Genomic DNA, 17,130 nt, shown 5'->3' on the forward strand with positions numbered 1-17,130 from the left:
CAGGGTTAAAACGTACCGAGTCAAGGCGTGGACGAAGGCCGGCGGCAAAGTCTGCAACACAAGAAACGATTGGTGCTTTACGCTGCTGGGAAAGGTGGAACAAAAGACTTCTTGCCTTCTTCAGTTCGAAAAACTACCGTATCATGATAATTATCAGCAAAAAGCCACCACCTCAAACACCCAGACTTTCGATGTCTACCTCATTACAATATTTGTATCCAGCCGTACAATAGATAGAAACATATTCCGTGTGTTGGAATAGACTAGTATGCAACACCGTTAACAGACAAGCCTTTTTACTTGTTTTGCCGTTGGCAAATTGATTTACATGCACCGAAAATGTAGTTTTGGGTGAATTTAAAACTACTGTATTTTCGTCGGGGCGTGCAAATAACTTGGACAAAAAAGGACAAACTTAGTAGCAATTTTTTTTGACCAGAGAACAGTTTTTTTTACTCACCTTTTGATCTCTGCGATCCGTCGTTACCGAAGAGGAGTTCTGAAATTACAGAAAACTGAGTTCACCTTTTGCTTTCAAGCAAAAATCCTTCACATTTATAGCAATACTAATGTAGCCACGCAAACAAAAGTTTTATGGTTGGATCGAATGAGCGTATCTGCGTCCAATATCATGTTACATTATGTAACGTTTCAACATGAAAACGATGTTCGCAAATTCTATATGTTTTGGGCTTGTTGCACGAAATCACATTTGCAAAACAACTACCGATAAAAGTAAAAATTAGATTACTTTTACACCACTAAACTCCAAAGTTGTAAACAGCACCCTACCACTACAACCCCGCTTTAGAAAAACGTTTATCTTTGTAAAATGCTACCGTCTTGTGTTATGGCTGCGGAACTAGTAACGGTTACGCTTGGTTAGTAAAATGCGTAATTGTGTTGTTGGTTACAAGGATGAGGCGTCAATTTGTAATTGAACCCTTGCAGAACACCAAACTCAATCAATCTACAGCAAATCCCCAAGATAAAATACACGAATGCAAGTCTACGGTAAGGTCGTCACCGAATCTTGACAGGGACGCTTTTAAACACAAGGCACACGTATAGCTTGCGGTGTTATTAAACGCAGCCATGCACATGTCATACTTCCGGATATCGCATTCGTGTAACCAAGGATACAGCCACCATCATGCGGGCGTCGGTGTTACAATATACGTTCTTTTTATTGCAAGCAGCAAACAAAATGGGTACGGCACAAGATCGAACGAGCATAAAAGTCACACAAACGAATGAAACAAATAAAGAATAACATACGCAGTATGGAATCAAGAATCCTTTCCAGGAATAGATAGGCAATGATTTTGAGCACTTTACTGTAAGATCTGAATGTATTTTACCCAGAGAATACATTTGGCTTTATCGATGTTTTAACGTGTATTTGGTCCAATTGTGAAACGTTCCATTAGTTTGGTTCAATTGATTTTAAATTACAAAAGGCGGAGTTTTTTTCACGCCCAGTGGTTAAGTGATGCAAGACAGAGTATAGTGTGCAATGTTTCGTGGTGGAAATCGCATCAAATGCTTTTGCGTTAGGTAACACTTACGACGGGGTGAATTGGTCCATGACTAATCTTCCGAAATTTTGATGTGAAAAATTTATTTGGAAATGCGGCTGTGGCTTTGATGATTTAGGTGATTGGATGTTATGCAACAATCTTAACAGCCTATACGATAAAAATCTCCCATCCAGAATCCTGGGTACATGCAAGAATCCTGGATACTTTTAATCAATTGAACTGAACCAAGCGCAGTGTCGCTTCTCGGCGAAAACAAAAAAATGGCGGCAATCGTGAAGTCACGTGGCCACGTTTCGTCCAATGGGCGTGCGATGCGGTCATGCATTTCAAATGATGGTGTCCGATGGACTTCAAGGTACGATGAGGCGGTGGTGAAGTGACGTAAAACCGATTATGACGTGCAATGGTTACGTAATAACGTTCAGTGGAGATTTATGTTTATGTGGAGATGAAACAATAAAAATAAAAAACACTTAAACATAAGAACATTGAAGATCACCATAAACAGTTGTGAGATATGAAGCGGAATCACTGCATACGTTATATTACTTTTGCTACAGTAGTGTGAAAAAAACGCGTGTTACATTTGATTGTCGTAACAGCTGCATTTATCCAGTAAGCGCAGGTGACAGTGGCAAAACGTTAGAAAATAAAACTGAAAAATCAACTTCCGAGCGACCGACGGCGGGTTAGTCTTACAGGTTAGAATGTGTGAGTTGCTATTTGTTATACACCACCATTCATTGGGTTATTAAAACAATTCAAGCCCTAGAGCAGGAGGGGATGTTATTACGACCTGGTTGAATTGCACGTTGTTTTTTAAGTGTTACAAGTTAACCCATCTTCGGCCCCGCTGGCTTCCACATAATGGTCGGGCTTACTACAGGCCTAGAAATGGGGGTGGGAACAAAAGGTTTCTCCTGGGGCTGCGAGTCGCCATTTTTAGCCCTGCGCTGTGATGGTTTGCGGCGTAAACCCATTCCCCTCAGCATAGACTCGGTCCGGGATAATTTACCGCCTTTAGTTTCGTTTAGCGACACCTTGCGGTCTCCCATAGCCCCAGAACTAGCCACACGAGGGAGCCCTTCGACCACATGCATTTCGGGGTCTTTTTCAATGGGGCTAGCGGGACTTTCCCATACCACGCTGGGGCGCTTTTCCCTACTGTGACCTCGGAGTGCGGCAAGGGTATCTTGCGACACCCAGTGGTTGTACTCGGTGCCGGAAAACACGTGACGCTTCCACGAGGCGACGCGGGCAAGCTTACTTTGAAGAGGCAGGGACATGGACTTGATGTAGTGAATCGCTTGACGCCCGCTGTGGTCGCGAATCGTCGGGTCGGCATCTGTGGATACGATATGTTAATGTATGTTTGTTCGTGTTTCGCGTATCAAGAACTGGCGCGGGGAATTTTTCGAGATAAAAAACGTTGATTAGGGGTTAGGTATTTTATAAGTTCCACTAGGTACCTAACAAGTTTAACAAATTCGGTAACAAAATGGAAACAATTCATGGGATGGGCGCACTTGGCTTCCTGTGTATGATACTTTAGCATATATAGGTATTGGAATACAAATTAAATGCACGTTTTTTAAGTTCTAAGCAGAAATAGCACAGTCACTGTTGTATGAAATCGTTTCAAATTGTAAACTTTACTGTGTTTCAACTATTAGCAACCTACTGTAAGCTATATTAATGAAATATTTTAGTGTATAGTTACGTTTCTTACATAATTTCCCTACTAAGAGTCCTTTGAGTAGAATAAGTGTAAGAACCTCCGTATATTAGACAGATTGATTTTAACTCACCGTATTCGAGGAGATGTGTGATGATGTGTTCATGACCCCTCATTGCAGCCAAATGTAACGGAGTGTAACCCTGTGGAGTTGACAATTCACTTAGCACTGAGTATACGAGTAAAGAAATGCTGTCACAAGATTTCATTAAAGATCTTCTTTAGCGGAAGTAAAAAAATTTAAATTGAAAGAAAAAATCTCTCTTAAAACGTGACTGTAACTAAGCAACTAAGTCATGTTTTTCCTGCAGTGTATCCTTGAGAAACTATTTGTGGAATCAGAGTGATAGTTTTTAACGCTTACAATAACTTTACGCACTCAGTTAAAACCGACTCACCCCATTCTGTTCCAATCCACGTGACATGAAAAAAATAAAACACAATAAGCGATAGAAGTATTAAAACAAATAATAATTGTAATAGCTAGCACAGTGCCACTGTCTACCTTGCAGGTCGAAACAGTGCGTGTACACCCTGTCTGCAGCTCTCAAATAATAATTATTTTACATTTTTTTTTAACATTTTACATGTGATTCTCGTATTTTATTTATTACTTTAACCACCATTCTCAACATTATTAACCAAGGGTGCTTTGCGCTCTATATAATCTTCGGCAATTATTGGAGTAGTGGAATATCAAAAATTATTACTCATCAAGACAGTTTGGCTTATTTGCTCCATGTTTTTCATCTGCGTGCGTTAACAAACGCAAAGAACAGTTCAAAGAGTGCGATATGAAAGACATTGAGTTGTTCTTACCGATTTAGCGTTGACGTCAGCTTTTTGGTCGAGTAACATATTAACCATGTCGATATTTCCTTTCTTAGCAGCCCAATGCAACGCCGTCTGAACAAAAAGTATTACAAACTTTACGCGAAGATTTGATCACATAAAACTGAATTATAACTAAGGCTTTTTTTTAACAAACTTTTTTAACGACAAAAGCTTTAACAATCCATTTTGTTAATGTTGTCTAATGTTGAATCAGCAAAACACATACTTACATACTACAAGTTCCGAAATCCAAATTTCCAGGGATCGAAAAAAACAAAACAGTTTGTTAATATTTTTTACAGAGAGAATAAAAACGTAGTGGTTTGAAACCCATGTGTGCTGGCGCCACCTTACGGTCGATAAAAATATTAAAAATTTAAATTCGAACCCATATAATTGGTCAGAGGACATTAAAACGCAATTGTTTCGCACGTATTTACGTCGTCCCCAAAAGAAAGCATGGTGCATCGTTACACGATTTTTACTTGAAATAAATCGCACGGGAAACGTCAAGGCATTAATACCAACAGGTTGGGGAGTTTTAACTGCATACAAGCAAAAAAAATACAAAAATAAACAAAAACACTGTACCAATACGAGCTAGTGACAGCATAAAAAAATAGAACACTTACGCCCTGTTCCGTTGAATAATCGGATGAAGAAACAAACATGAAAAATAAGACAGGCGGTTAGCGCGTTTGGAATCAGAGCGAATACAAACGAAACATCAGAATCCGAACTCACCATGAAGAAGTCCTGCAAAGCACAAGGTAGTTTGTTAGACGATAAGAAAAATGGAAATATGTAATTGCGCCGTATTGGTCTGTAATTTAATTCTATCACATGCATCAAGGCCTAGAGATCGCGTCAACAGAATAAATCAGTCTTGCACAAATGCAAAAAGATATCAGAATATGAACCTGTCAAATTTCCCCTCTAAGGAGTCAAAATTTCCCTCTAAAACTCTACCAGTTTGATAATTAATGTGGCTCACCAAAAACTACTTCCCTTTCTACCTGTATATGTCGGTAAATGCGGCACTAATAGGCACGGTATATACTTGCATTCAGTACAAACCTTCTTTTCTGCCAAGGTCGCGTCAAGGTCAAGAAGCTTCCTCATCTCAACCATGTTTCCCTGAGCCGACTTAAGAAGCCACAGTTTCTCGTTAGGATCCCACTGCAATTGAGTATACGTTTAAGTTTTTACACCTCCCAGTGTGGCGTTTTGGACGCAACCACCAGCGCCAACAATGCCTTGCAGCAGAAAGCCGTCCGTTGACTCACAAAAATAGGTATAAAAGGAAAAAATAGTCGATACAAACTTAAGAAGTGTGGCAGTGCTGTTCAACTCACACATATTGGAGCATTCGCCCTCTCCTGGTCTTCCTCCGTTTCGCCCTGTGACGTAACAATGACCATTTTCATTGAGGAACATGGTTGTTGACATTCAAATTACACATATAAAAATACTTTACATCAAAATTTTCCACATAAATGCGTTATGTTCTGTACCTTGCTGTCGACAGACCTCTCAGACATTGCAAGGGAAGTTGTGTCATCGTTTGGACGTTGCTTATTCTGAAAATTCTGCCTTGCGCGCTCCACTGAACCGGCGTAACTCGTCTGCAATGCCAAAAAACTTTCTAACAAACTTACAATCTTTATGGTCTTGGTGGACATTTCTTTTACGAAAAAGCATTGCGCTTTAAACGTCATGCAAAAGGAGGAAGAAAATACGGTGTTACAGCAATTTGCATGGACAAGGATTTGTTAAGTGCCGCGTTCGTGTTGTGTTAGCTGACCCAAAATCTGGCATTTCGGAAATGTTTTGTATCTTAAACGACCACTTTAAACAAGGATTTATTTTCATTTCTAGGCCACAACAGTTCACATTCTAAAATTTAAAGTCATCTATTTACGAAACCAGATACACAGCTGAACTACGTCCGTATTGGACGACGTAAGTTTGAACTTGCATGCTTACCCTTCGCACTACAGGTTTTCCGCGGTGACCTTTAACCTCAGAACCCCTCAGCTGTACACTGAAACTTCGCATGCGCGATACGCGTTTGCCCTTGGCCTGTACCTCCATTCTGTGACATCACAATGCGACCAGACAAAGCGCAACAATCGGTTTGTTCTACACTAGGCAAGTGCTTGTGAAGTAAGCTCTTCAAAAGGCCAAAAGCAAATGCAGTTACGCAAAATAAACAGAACAGCTGCCTACGGATGAATTTAGCGTGTTCTCGACGAGTTTTATCAACAATCAACGTATATTTATAGAGCCAGACGCTTTTTGCGGCATTACCGCCCCCTGGATATGCTCCACTACAATAACAGCATCCTTCCTATTTCTGAGATGTGACACATTTAACCTTTCCTCAGCACACAAATTTTTCTCGCTCCATTCTATACAGGGAACACAGGCACTATGCTTTGCTTGCACAAATATCAGCAGTCACTACAGTTGATTGCAAAACCCAGGTTCCAAATTAGACCATTTTAGTGTTTTTCTGGAATTTTTTTCATGTTATGGTCAATATCCGTTCCACAGGAGTGCTTTTCTCACCAGCTCGACCGGTTACAGCTTAAATTTATTCTCTTCGAAAACGCGAGGTAAATTTTGGAAAATAAATGCTGAAAATAATAGGACAACAGTCAACACTTCCACGGTTATACGCTTGGAAACGCTAGAGTTGCAATAAGATCAGTGCAGCGTAACGTCTAACAACAGCACTGTAAAATTGCGATTCTGAAATATGCACGCGTTCGCACTTTGTCGTAGCGAGAGAAAAAACACACTTCCACTTTCTCCAGCTGGTTTACAACCAAACAGAAAAGGCGCTGGTAAACTGTAAGACGACACCACAGTGCCAAGGCAGCCAGAAAAACACGGACGGTCGACTTTCCTAGGCGTAAAACAATATCCACATTTTCCACATTAGCAGTTTCGTATCGATTCTGCAAGCTAAAAATGCATGAAAAAAACAAACCGCATCGTTACACAGAAGTAAACAGTAACTGCGCCCCCGCTAGAAGCATTAGCCAAACAACTTTCTCGAGAAAACGAGAAAATTACTAAACGAAGACACGGTGCAGTGGGCTTAAATTAAATTTCAGTCTACCAGTATAGCTCCGTGACAACGTAAACCCTGTTCTATAGGCGACAGGAATCTGCATTCAACACAAACGTGCGTGAAAGGTTGAAACCACAAGTTGCCATGACACAGCTTGCCTGACGATGCACGTTTTTACTTGTGTGCACACCGTATCGCTAGTACCTTTTCTTCTACTCGGTAATTGCTTCTACATCAAAACGTCGCTTTATGAGCGCTTTGTGATCAGGTTGCAATGGTGTGAAACCGATACATAAGCCGCCATCGATAAAATTTGGTCTTTAATTTCCCCAAAGTTAGATTTTGGCTATGAAGATTAAGTTCGATGCTGCATTTGTCGCACTATACTATAAAGTTCATTAGCAGTTTATTAAGTGTTACTTTCACTGGCTACAGACGCAGGGGAAATGTATTTAAGACTGCTCAAAAGGCCAGTAATGTTCATTAAAGTGCATATTCGATCTATTAAATCAAAATCGATAACTAGTCTCGACCAACTGTTGGCTGTGCACAAAACGTACAATACGCAATACGTGTGGTTGCTAGTTCAAATTTACATTCAACTCAAGGCTGTTTACAGAAACTGACAAAGCAATACATGAATTAACACTTCCTGTCATACTGATAACAAACTACATCTCCGTTTCGTCATCACAACCCACAAAACGATTCTCCAAGTCCCCATGCAAACACTTGTTGGCGTTTCACATTTCAGACAACTTCCCAGTATCAAAAAGAGCCGATTTTTGCTCTGTGTATAATCATTCCCAGTGTAGTTAAAATCGAAACGTTTGAAAGATGAATTTCTTAGCAGTTACATGGGCTTCACTGTTTGTTTTGAAGATTTATAAAACCGTGAGTTATGTTCATAAAATGTAAATTACTTCTGCGACCTCATCTCATATTACATAACATTAGCCTTTACCCAATACAACATGGCATATAAAGCCTATACGTAGATCTCTAGAAGCTCCTTGTATGTTAGAGCACGAACTGGCAACTTTTAAATACACAGACTAAAATGTTGCCCGTGGTCACGACACTGATTTTACCGCTGTTATCGCGTCTATCTCGCTTAACGGATAAACGAAATACACGTCCGTATACTTTCTTACGCATCCTGTAGTCGTGTAGCACAAAATTGATTGCCATTTGAGCCCCCTTCAATCGATTGCTTGAACTTGAGCTGAACAACTTTTGCACCACAACCCGTTAGGTTTAAATGATCGCGTTGTGGAAAGCGTTACGTACTGTGCTCAGCGTTTGTTACACCACTCTTCAGCCTAATATACCGAAACGCCAGACACCCCGGCTTGCAATTGTCGATTTAACCCAAGGTTGCAATATAGTTTGCAAACTTGTGTAGTATTTGAGATTGCTACTTTACGATATCAAAAAAATCGTTTTTTTTTTACTTTCTGGTGTAAAATTAACTTGAAAATCGTCATTTGAACAGACGTACTGAAGATTCTATGCAACCTGCGGAGACATTTTTAACCTTTTGACTGCAAAGGCTGCAACCATTTCGTCTTACTTTTAGGTTTTTCTAGTGCGAGGTTAAATAAGCGAGAAAACTGTAAATTGAATACACACACTAAAAATTCCATGCTATCTCCAGAGAACTTTCTTAACTAATCCTTTGACTGCAAAAGCTGCGAACAATTTCGTTTTCTGTAAAAGCGTTCTCGAGCATCCGGTACTTTTATACCCGAATGCCAATTACTTTAACTCAACACTTGACTCAAGGAACCAAGTCGTGACACTCTGTTACGTCACTTGCTGCTTGAAATGGCGAGTTTCCACTTTCGCAAAACGCAGGAATTGAATTTTCCGTCGAACGCCGGCCCTCGAGCGGGCAGCTAAACACACAAGCGAAACTTGGTTTGACCGCGCGGGTCCTGGAACAAAGCAAAGCAGAAGCCCCCGTACATTGTCCAATTCCTTTCTATTGGAACAGTAATCCATCATTTCTTAGCACAAAAGCGCCTTAAAACGAATTCGATTCTCTATGAAAAACTCCTGCAATATAACGACTGACACAACATGGACACGTAAAAGTCCTTTCCCGTCACGCTTGGTTTGTTCTCATTAGCGACGTGTTTGGAATACTAGTGACGTCACACAGTGGCGGTTTTGTCGCGCGGGTTAAATTGATTTAGCTGTATACTGTCAGCCCACAACACAGAAACCGGCGGGAACGTCACGATTTTGGGATTGCATGGGCGATAAACACCGAGTGCGTGGTAACGTTATCGTTATCTCATGGCCACCGCAAGGCTTGGGCCCAGGTTTGAAAAACGGTAACGCCACCAGGCCGGCCCTAGGCACTTTTACCCGATTTGGCCCAAATCGGGAACCGCGCTTCTAGGAGGAAACCTGCAAATTCGGGCACCGCATTATCTGGGACCGGCCCTAGCGCCACTATTGTTGTGGCAGAGTCGTTATCTTCTAAGTAAAATGGGTACGGCATTACATTCTTTCCTAACATTCGTTCATAATTATCCACACTGAAAAATGAACGATTTCCCCCTAAAAAAAAGAAATACATGAGCTTGATTTTTTGAGAGCTTGAAAAATTATCCTGAGTCATTTTCCCTACAGTAGTGGGCACCTGTTGCTTTTAACTAAGTGATCTCCAACGGGGAGACATAGAAAAGCTTTTGGAGATCCGAAAGATTGACATATCCACTAAAAAGTGTGGTAGTGTGGATGCGTTGCGACCATTGGTATTCAAAAAGAATATCACAAGTATACTATAATTATTCGTATTTACAGAACAAAAGGAATACAACACAGGATCACATCTTGGATTTCCGTCTAAAATATGCCTGGTTGTATGTTTTTTGTGAAGATTACTACAATATCACGAAAGTGGCCCTGTAAATGTGAATATCTCAGGGGAAATCTGCCTTAATCAAATAGGAACGTCATGAAAATCCACAAGGGCGCCTTCCCAAAGTCTCGTCAACGCATTTCAACAAACATATATCCATTAGTAACAAACGCACACACACGCACAATACGTGTGGTTGCTAGTTCAAATTTACATTCAACTCAAGGCTGTTTACAAAAACTGACAAAGCAATGCATGAATTAACACTTCCTGTCATACTGATAACAAACTACATCTCCGTTTCGTCACCACAACCCACGCTGTTATGTTATTAATTCCACGGCCGCTATAACGCCACAGCAGTTGGATGGTACCAAAGACCAAATGGTCCCGGACCCACTTATTTGTAGATGGTGCCAATATTTTTGTTGCTCCTTCTTGGGAGTTCGTTTAGCGACGCTTTGACATTAAACATTTCTGCAGCTGTAAATAACAGTGTTTAAAAGTCAACAAAATAAAGCTTTTCCGCGATTTGATCCAAATTTCGGACATATCATCACACCGTTTTGAATCTGATTTTCATCAGGAGTTAAAAACACCTTGGCTGTCATCCTCAGATGTAGATACAGTAGTTGATACCCCAGCTGTCATTTAGACTTCCCAGTTGTGTGCGACCAATAACTTCCCACGAAGTTTTAATATATCTAATTGACATCCCGGTCTAGAGGCGCTTGTTATAAACAAACGCGGTCAAATTGCGCCTTTTCATTTCTGCCTTGCTTTGTGCCACGCCTACATAACAACATGCTACTGCGCTTCAAGCCAAAAAAAAACGAAAACACGTTATCTGCAGAATTGTAAGATTTAAAAGCTTTCAACACAACTGAACTCTTTCTGTCATATGCAGTCCAAATACGGAAACCGTATCTTAAACTTTAATTCCGCACTTTCACCTCACTATCGGCACGCTTACGTCGGTCCTTCACAGATGTAAATAGACGAGATAGCACTGCAACGCATTTCAAAACAAAGACAGGAAGCGGTACTGATTGCTGACTGCTCATACTGTTTTCCTATGACTTGTGTGCGTGTCAGGGAGGGGGGGTCACCCACAAACAAAATACAGCATGAATTGCAGAAAAAGGTGGTCAGTAATTCTATACAGACTCCCACCATTTTAACAAAGCTGAAATGGCAGGTAAACCAGTACTGATGATATATTGCTTATAAGTAGGCGAAATATATGTATGTAGGTCCGTGAAAACAAACGCCTTGCTACCGACAGACTTTTACAAGACTCGGAATCTTTTACATAGAAGTAGTAGTGCTAAAATGACACGTTACATTCCGCAATTCCGCTCATACTTTATCAGAATAACATTAAAATCTACCACTGTATATGATAAGTCCCTTTCACTGCACTTATATTCAATTTAGCTTCAACCCTTCGAAGGCATTCGACTTCAAGACGGTACCTTCTTTGTGATACTGCACTCAATAAAATGGAACTGACATTTTTACACCTTCCTGACAAATTGGGACATCAAAGTATCAGCGGGAGTCACTCCTTGCTTTGCAGGGCGCGAGTTTGCCAACGTCACTGGAAGTTTCTACTCTCGGTAAGTGAGAATGTGTTGCATCTTGATAGTGACAGTGTAGTTTGATGTGATTGTTGATTGTAACAGCTCACGCTATTCAAGGATATGCAGTGAGATATTATTATACTTCTTTTCGTATTTTTGCATTCTTTGTGTACATGTGTTTTTTATGATGTCAATGGTTCGGTTATCTTGAAAAAGAAAAAAAACACGAAGTTGTGAATATTTGACATGTACAGTTCGTTGTAACTAATATTGCTGATTTCTTTTCAGAAGGCAAGTTTTATATGCGAAATTTATTTATTTCATAGCGAGTGAGCTCTCTCGTTGTTATATGTGTAAGCGTGTTTTTCACTGAGATTTCTTCACTTTGTGATTGTTTGTCAGTGGCTAAGACGCAAGTCGTTGTTTTGTTGAAAAAGAAATCAAAATGTTATTTGTTTTCACGATAAACGTGTTCCATACTGCGTCATGACGCAACACAGTTGCACAACGAACAAGATAAAAATACGTGATAATGATACTCTATGATGTCACAATGAATTTTTTGAACGCATGCAATATTTGAATTATTGGTCTTGTATGTGAGATTTCCAGAAGTTATTTAGTGCCACAAGCCCAAATTGTGTTTTGGATCCGCCTACACGCATTTCTCAATAAATTACAGAAAAAATGAATGAAGGCAGAATTTCCACACAATGTACATGAGGTAGTTGAACTTACATACCTGCATAAGACTGGGTCGATTTCTACTGATACGACCTTGGTCGACAGACAGAGCTTGCAGGCCAGCCTTGGTGCGATCAATTGAACTTGGAATTCTCTGACAAATTACAGGGCCAGTGAGGCATTCATGATTGGCAAGGATGAGGGTGAGGTGCAAAAATTAGACAAGAAATCAGTTAATTATAAAACTTGCGTGTGTTCATTATATGCAAAGTTGCGTATAAAGTGATGTGCACTTTACAATCTAGTGTAACTGTTTCCAAGCATTCTTGCTTTTTGCACAACTGGCTGCCAATAAAACGTCTGCATGCCACATGTGTGGAAACGTGAACTTACATGCTCGACACCAGGTGAAGGGGGTACGTTTTCTTTCCTCTCCTTGGTCTTAGCTCTCCTTGGAGCAGCAGGAACAGCAAATTCTCCACTTTCCGGTTTGCCTGGTTGTCTCTGGTGCGTATTTTGAGATGCTGCAAGCAATTTTTAAATTCAGCAAAGGCTTAGCACGGTGTTAATAAAGTGAGAACATCCATGACTTAAAGCGTTGAATGGTTTTGCATGTCTCTAGCACCCTCCAGCGACAGAAAATAAAAAAAAGGACAATGAATATTTTTCTGAAATTCCTACTTTAAATACTTGAGTTGTTAATGGGTTTGAAACAACATATTTTCTGTGTGCAGTTGTATTGTGTTATTACTGAATTTATGTTGAACTGGGTTACTTCACTGTCAATGCCATAGCCATTTAGTACAACAGTGATAATGAACAAGGGCTATGTCTGAAACGTCTCCTCAGCATGCAAGTATTTTGCAGCTTTCTATTACCCAAAAATACAGCAATATTGGTTGGGAAGATTACAAACACATTTCATACCTGGTTCAGTCTTGCTGGCTCTTTCTTCTAACGGCCGAGCAATGGGTGTCAATTTCTTTGGCGGGCCATCTTCAATAACATCTGGTTTCTCACTTTGAGGGGTAGGTTCAGCTTGGGTCACCGTACGTTGTTTTGTAACCTTTTGTGGTGAAGATTTCACACGAATTTCATGTTTGGGGGTTACGTTGTCGTAAGTTTCAGTAGAAGGTGGTGGGGGTTCCATGATGGGAAAATCAGTTGTGGCTGGCTGGTCCGAGCCCGGGGACCTGTTGTCGGAAGGCTGCCCGGAGTCAACATACGGCATCTCTCCTTGCGGGTTAAAGCTGGTATTTCCATCACTTGGTGGCTCTAAGATCACAAATTTTAGTTGTTTAATTTTCGGTCTTGGTCATGTTTTACTTTTTTGTGTTGTCATAACAACTTTATTTCTAAGATTTGCAATTTTTTTGCTGGATTCTTATTTTTAGACATTCTATGATGCTTTAAGCGTCTTTATTTTAGATATGTTGTGTTCAAACAATGTTAAGTTCTGCGTTTCATTAAAATTTGTTTGCCTCCCTCACATCACAGCTAAACTAAAAGATAATATGACAAATTTCTGCAAAATTTAGCATCGTTGAAGGTAATTTGCATTCATTTCCAGCCATCCTCTTTTAGTAATTTACAAAACTCTTCAAGGAATAATACATTAAACAAAGCATGTATACACACATAGAATAACTGATAAAACTCCATAAATACCGTTATAGGTGGGAAAAGATGTGATTGGTGCCGGCTGTTCCTCTGTATAATCCATCTTTGGAGCTGAAACTTCTTGGATGTTTTCACTATTTATTGACGAAACTGACGATGACATGGACGGTGAACGATACTTTTTCTTCAATTGCACATACTTGTCACCCTATTGGACAAACAATGACCGGATGACGATATGTGCATGCAAAACTTATGGAAATTAACAAAACTGATGTGCAAATGTGCACAACAGTTACTGCTGGTACTCACTATCCTATGCTATCAACAAAAGTCGAAACTGAAGTATCAAAACAGACATGACAAACACTGAAGCATTCCTGCAGCATTAGAAAAAAAATAAATACTGTACGAAGTTACTTAGCATACAGCATGACAGTTATGTCTATGACAGCAAATTGTTGTATCAATTAATCTGCATAGTTTGTTTTTGTCTGCACACTAATTAAACCAATATTCTTATAGTCCTCCTTACACCTTCCAAAATATATCTTGGTGATAGACGTACAATTTTACTTTAGTGACAATCTAGTCATGGAGAAAACGAAAGTGTTTGTATTACATGTGTCAAGAGTCAATGTTGCGTAAACAAACAAACAAATACATTGTTTTCTTTGTTATTTGCATTACAAGTGTTACATTAGTACTTACATCAAAATGGCCTAGAATTTAAAATAATATTATGGCCTGACTTTTCATATAGTTTGCTTTATTTGGAGACAAAAATGCTGTGGGAAAAAATCTATCTTCATTAAATTTGAGAGTTTTAAAAGTTGAGTTGTCATAGCACAAAATAACATATCTTTGCCTCACTAAATATAAGGCAGCAATGCTCCTTTCTATTGACTTTGAAAATATTCAAAAGCAAAATAAAAATTGACTTCAGCAAAAACAGTACTTTAGCACAACAAGAAAACCTCTTAAATTACAAAGTCAACAGCAACAACTACATTGCTCGTAGTATGGCCTGAAGCAACGGGTTTAAAGCCGATTTAGGTTTTAGCACATGGTTATCAATCAGTAAATCAATCATAAGCTTACATTTTCAGTCTTGACAACTGCCACAGTGTTGACACATTCCTTGAACTTCTGTCTTGCAACATCTGCACAGAAGGGTATGGAAATTTGTCAGTATGAAACCTTTTTCGTGTTTCCTGCTTTTCACTTTGCTAGCGAAAAGTGCATGCCCTTTAACAATGCGGACACGCCACAAGCCAATTTAAGGGTTGGGTTTCAATGACGTACAAAACAGTTTATAAATGGACTTTTTCCGTCATGATTTTTGCAGTCATTCACATTGCAAGTTTTCTTTGCCATAATATCAACAATAATATTAAAGCACAGTACAGTTTAAACAAATATACTCACACTGTGTTTAATATGTGACAAGACAAATAAAAACAAATTAACAAGCTTTGATTAGCCAAATTTTCTGTGCTTATGGTTATAGCACTTTTTGTTAGTTAATAAAACAAACAGTGACTGGATCGTGAAGCAGTTGTGCATACAAAGTCACCATTTGGTGACTATTATATTAATATGCATTTACTAATTAGCAAATACTAATAGCCAACTATGTGGGGATTTATTTCTTTACAGCAACACTGCGGAAATAAATAGGAGAGTTTCAAACAAAAAAATTATATTGGAAAAGTACCAATCTTGCCAATACCACTTTACTCATCTATGTAGGTGATTAATTTTTCCTGGAAGACATGGATTAATCAGGGCTCAACTAAGCTTCCATTAACTTATAGAAAAAGGAAGCATCCAATGCATGGAATTTACAATCAAACCGAGTGTATAAATACAGCAATGCTGAACATATATGCAAACACAATACAATGGCTACAAACCTCTTGTTTCAGGATTGTTCAGGGCTTTTTTGAAGTGCGACACAAGTACAGTGTTTTTTATTTTTCCGCCATGTGCAGAAATAAACTGGCAAACAGTATCTACAGTTATTTCTAAGGCCATTGTGCCTCAACGCTGCAAAGCAAAATTGTCCAAAAATTACAAATGGTTACATGGGCTAAATGAATTGAATGTCACTGTTGTGCTTTGGAAGGCTAACGTATGAGTTCACAAGGAGAACAAAACGTCAGAAAAATGGATTATGTATAAGCTGGAACTCTCCCCAGCCTGCAGAGTATAGAAGTTGCATGCGCTTTCTTCAATTTTTTTGTTTGCACATAAAACAATTAACAGAAAGCACCAAACATGTTTTTACATTTGCACTGCACGTGCAAAAGGATTTAGTTTTATTAGGAACCAGACAGGAACTCTCCTCTAAACCAGGACTATGCAAAACTGTTCTATGGCCAACACATTACACATGAACTGTTCAAATTGTTGAATTTGAAAACTTTGATTTGAAAGCACATATTTCACTTCAATGAATAGCCTACTTGAATGATCCACTAGTTTTTAGCTGTAAGTCTATTACTTGCAATTTAAACAATCTTTAAGGATCATTAGCCTACATCATACAACACTCATTGGAATTAAATTTTAAAAGCACATTAATGTCAAAGATTTTCTCATTGTTGTGTTGTAAAAATATTTTTAAAAAATACAAATGAATTGATAAATAAAAAAGCATAATCCGTATCAAACCAATTTAAACCCATTCTGTGATTCTGGCAAAGCAGACTGCTGGTTCTGTAAAGATGGCACGGACATCACGATATAACGCTCATATGACCGTTTCAATACGCACCAACAGTTCCTAAAAACCTAGAAATGTTTAAGGCTTTCATATAGGGTAGGAGGAAATGTCTTTAATAATTAAAGCCCCTTCTTTTCTTTACCTTGATTTTTTGTTTTGTAAGGGAGTCTTAATTTTACTTTAAATAGCTTACTTTAGCGTAACACTTGTGGGACTATTTGTTATCTATGTTGAAACTCTTTAAAAGACCAGTTTTCTGCATCCAAAGCCGATCGCCAAAACGTACTTTCTTGATGTTTCGATTGCGATTTATTTTTCCTTTTCACAAAAACGCTAAGGCGCATATGCGAATGTGTGCTTTTAAAATTTAACTTTTAACGAGTTGGTACCACTGATCTCTAAAGTGTTCAATAAAGATCAGTGGTTGGTACTAAATCTGTTTTGTTTTAATCCC

General features: G+C 39.1%; 1 protein-coding gene across 1 annotated transcript; it reads right to left on the reverse strand.

Moving 5' to 3' along the window:
* Positions 1-1,168: 1,168 nt before the first annotated feature.
* On the reverse strand, positions 1,169-15,999 carry LOC145907277 (uncharacterized). Its single transcript, XM_082994701.1, has 15 exons — positions 15,865-15,999; positions 15,050-15,111; positions 13,997-14,156; positions 13,256-13,603; positions 12,722-12,852; positions 12,387-12,482; positions 5,625-5,735; positions 5,466-5,510; positions 5,188-5,289; positions 4,855-4,866; positions 4,623-4,745; positions 4,096-4,182; positions 3,675-3,680; positions 3,350-3,419; positions 1,169-2,886 (listed from the first exon to the last, which is right to left on the reverse strand). The coding sequence occupies exons 1-15, from the start codon at positions 15,983-15,985 to the stop codon at positions 2,375-2,377; spliced, it is 1,986 nt and encodes a 661-aa protein (XP_082850827.1). The 5' UTR covers positions 15,986-15,999; the 3' UTR covers positions 1,169-2,374.
* Positions 16,000-17,130: the final 1,131 nt, after the last annotated feature.

This window comes from Ascidia mentula, chromosome 6 (assembly GCF_947561715.1).
Source record: "Ascidia mentula chromosome 6, kaAscMent1.1, whole genome shotgun sequence".
NCBI classification, from domain to species: domain Eukaryota; kingdom Metazoa; phylum Chordata; class Ascidiacea; order Phlebobranchia; family Ascidiidae; genus Ascidia; species Ascidia mentula.

Coding starts and splice junctions, on each gene's coding strand:
- LOC145907277 (XM_082994701.1), bottom strand. CDS start 15,985: ATGGCCTTAGAAATAACTGTAGATACTGTTTGCCAGTTTATTTCTGCA. Junction 12,483..12,721: donor CTTCACCTGGTGTCGAGCAT/GTAAGTTCACGT, acceptor GTAATTTGTCAG/AGAATTCCAAGTTCAATTGA. Junction 5,511..5,624: donor AGAGGTCTGTCGACAGCAAG/GTACAGAACATA, acceptor GTTACGTCACAG/GGCGAAACGGAGGAAGACCA.